General features: G+C 41.2%; 1 protein-coding gene across 1 annotated transcript; it reads left to right on the plus strand.

Annotated features, from left to right (window-relative positions):
• The first annotated feature begins 483 nt into the window (after window positions 1–483).
• Window positions 484–2,763, plus strand: LOC308412388 (tripartite motif-containing protein 16-like). The gene has a single exon (XM_080906705.1). The coding sequence runs from the start codon at window positions 633–635 to the stop codon at window positions 2,292–2,294; it is 1,662 nt and encodes a 553-aa protein (XP_080762831.1). The 5' UTR covers window positions 484–632; the 3' UTR covers window positions 2,295–2,763.
• The last annotated feature ends 237 nt before the right edge of the window (window positions 2,764–3,000 follow it).

Below are 3,000 nucleotides of genomic sequence, written 5' to 3' on the forward strand. Positions count from 1 at the left end.
GATGTTTGCTGTATAATCTGTGCTGTTAAAAGTGTAATGGAACATATAATTTGTACATATAATTTCATATGTAATTATGATGATCTTTACCCATTAAGATTTTAAATGAAACGATAAACAAAGGCCAAGAAAACTGAGTTAAACTCCTGAGTCTACTATATATTTGCACCATGAAGAAATGAATTCTTTGCACCAGTAATAAATAATCAAATATATCAAATTATCATCAATTATTTAAATAAAAAGAACCATCGCTCCAAACAAAACAACAATTAAACAGAGAGTCCTATAAAACTTCAATTTCAAACATCCACGTAAAGTTAAACTATTAAACTTTAACTGGGTCAGACTTGTTACTGCATGTTGTAACCAAACATACCACACCCAGCATCATGTGATTGGCTCTTGGTCGCTCTGTAAGAATATTTCTTTAGTGCCTCCCTTCACAGATGTGTCTGTATCAGGATGGGTCTAAACAACATGGTGTAAATGCAGTTGCTGGTGAGCCTCATTTCCTGTAGGAGGTGAACGAGAGCAGAGATCTGTTTCCCTTCAGAGCACAGAGGTTGTTTCTGTTCAGAGGAAGTGAAACTGTCTGACAGTCACTGAGAGACGGTGAAACGGCACAGCACATGAATCAAATGGATCAAACAAAATTCTGCTGTTCAGTCTGTTTGGATCTACTGAAGGATCCGGTGACTATTCCCTGTGGACACAGCTACTGCATGAACTGTATTAAAAGCTTCTGGGATGAAGAGGAAAAGAAGAAAATCTACAGCTGCCCTCAGTGCCGGAGGACTTTCACACCGAGGCCTGTCCTGGAGAAAAACACCATGTTAGCAGATTTAGTGGAGGAGCTGAAGAAGACTGGACTCCAAGCTGCTCCTGCTGATCACTGCTATGCTGGACCTGAAGATGTGGCCTGTGATTTCTGCACTGGAAGAAAAATGAAAGCATTCAAGTCCTGTTTATTCTGTCTGGCATCTTACTGTGAGAAACACCTTCAGCCTCATTATGATGTGGCTGCATTTAAGAAACACAAGCTGGTGGAGCCCTCCAAGAAGCTCCAGGAGAACATCTGCTCTCGTCATGATGAGGTGATGAAGATGTTCTGCCGTACTGATCAGCAGAGTATCTGTTATCTCTGCTCTGTGGATGAACATAAAGGCCACGACACAGTCTCAGCTGCAGCAGAAAGGACTGAGAGGCAGAGAGAGCTGGAGGTGAGTCGACAAAACATCCAGCAGAGAATCCAGGACAGAGAGAAAGATGTGAAGCTGCTTCAACAGGAGGTGGAGGCCATCAAGCAGTCTGCTGATCAAACAGTGGAGCACAGTGAGAAGATCTTCACTGAGCTGATCCATCTCATCCAGAACAGAAGCTCTGATGTGAAGCAGCAGATCAGATCCCAGCAGGAAACTGAAGTGAGTCGAGTCAAAGAGCTTGAGGAGAAGCTGGAGCAGGAGATCACTGAGCTGAAGAGGAAAGATGCTGAGCTGAAGCAGCTCTCACACACAGAGGATCACATCCAGTTTCTACACAACTACCCCTCACTGTCAGCACTCAGTGAGTCTACAGACTCATCCAGCATCAATATCCGTCCTCTGAGCTACTTTGAGGATGTGACAGCAGCTGTGTCAGAGGTCAGAGATAAACTACAGGACATTCTGAGAGAGGAACGGACAAACATCTCACTGACAGTCACTGAAGTGGATGTTTTACTGTCAGATCCACCAGCAGAGCCAAAGACCAGAGCTGGATTCTTAAAATATTCATGTGAAATCACACTGGATCCAAACACAGCAAACAAACAGCTGTTATTATCAGAGGGGAACAGAAAAGCAACATTCAGTTTTTTTGGACAGTCTTATTCTGATCATCCAGACAGATTCACTGGATGTTGTCAGGTCCTGAGTAGAGAGAGTCTGACTGGACGTTGTTACTGGGAGGTGGAGTGGAGAGGGAGAGTTGATGTAGCAGTCGCATACAAGAATATCAGCAGAGCAGGGAATAGTAATGAATCTAAATTTGGACATAATGACAAATCTTGGTCATTAGATTGTGACAACTACAGTTATACATTTTGGTACAACAACATCCAAACTCCTGTCTCAGGTCCTCAGTCCTCCAGAGTAGGAGTGTACCTGGATCACAGAGCAGGTATTTTGTCCTTCTACAGCGTCTCTGAAACCATGACTCTCCTCCACAGAGTCCAGACCACATTCACTCAGCCGCTCTATGCTGGACTGACGTTTTACTATGTAGCCACAGCTGAGTTGATTAAAGTGAAATAGACTGAAGTCTTTCATATTGTGGGTTTAAATCTGTGTTTTAGTTTCATTTTATTTTCTCTCCATCATTTCTGCACAGAGATCAGCTGTCAGTCAAACATTATGGGTGGTACCTCCACATCTTCTAGTTGTTCTCTTGATGTTTCTGAGTTTTTAAAGGAGATCTTTCCTGTGACTGTTTATGGAGGCTATCACTGCTCATCATCATTTTGATTTACTAAAATATTTCTCCACATGAAAATGTAAACTTCTCTATCCTCTAAATGTTTCTGGAATATTTGTATTGAAAAATGTCGACATTTCTCTTCATGAGTATGGCAGACCATGTGTGTGTGTTTGTGTTTGTTTTTGTCAAAATCATCAAACAAATGAGGAAAAACTGTGATTTTAATGAATGAATTCATATATTGTGTTGATGTTTTATTGTGTGAATAAACTGGAAGGTTTGACTATAAATCAAACTTTGAACAAAGTCTTTTCTTCTGTCTTCATTGCAGGATCTCACTCAAATCTGATGCAGAAAATATGAAACTAATCTGAGAGAATAACTGAAGCAGTTTTCCTCCTGAAGCATCACAAAGTTCAGAGTTCATGTTTAGAGCAGAAGATTCAGCAGTCGCTCTGTGACCTTTCAACTTTCTTCACTAAAACAGCTTCATTACAGAGAAACAAGTCACATTTTCTTGATGTTCTGAAGTCCTTTCAAATG

The sequence above is a fragment of the Rhamphochromis sp. 'chilingali' genome, assembly GCF_963969265.1.
Source record: "Rhamphochromis sp. 'chilingali' genome assembly, chromosome: 16".
Classification (NCBI taxonomy): Eukaryota; Metazoa; Chordata; class Actinopteri; order Cichliformes; family Cichlidae; genus Rhamphochromis; species Rhamphochromis sp. 'chilingali'.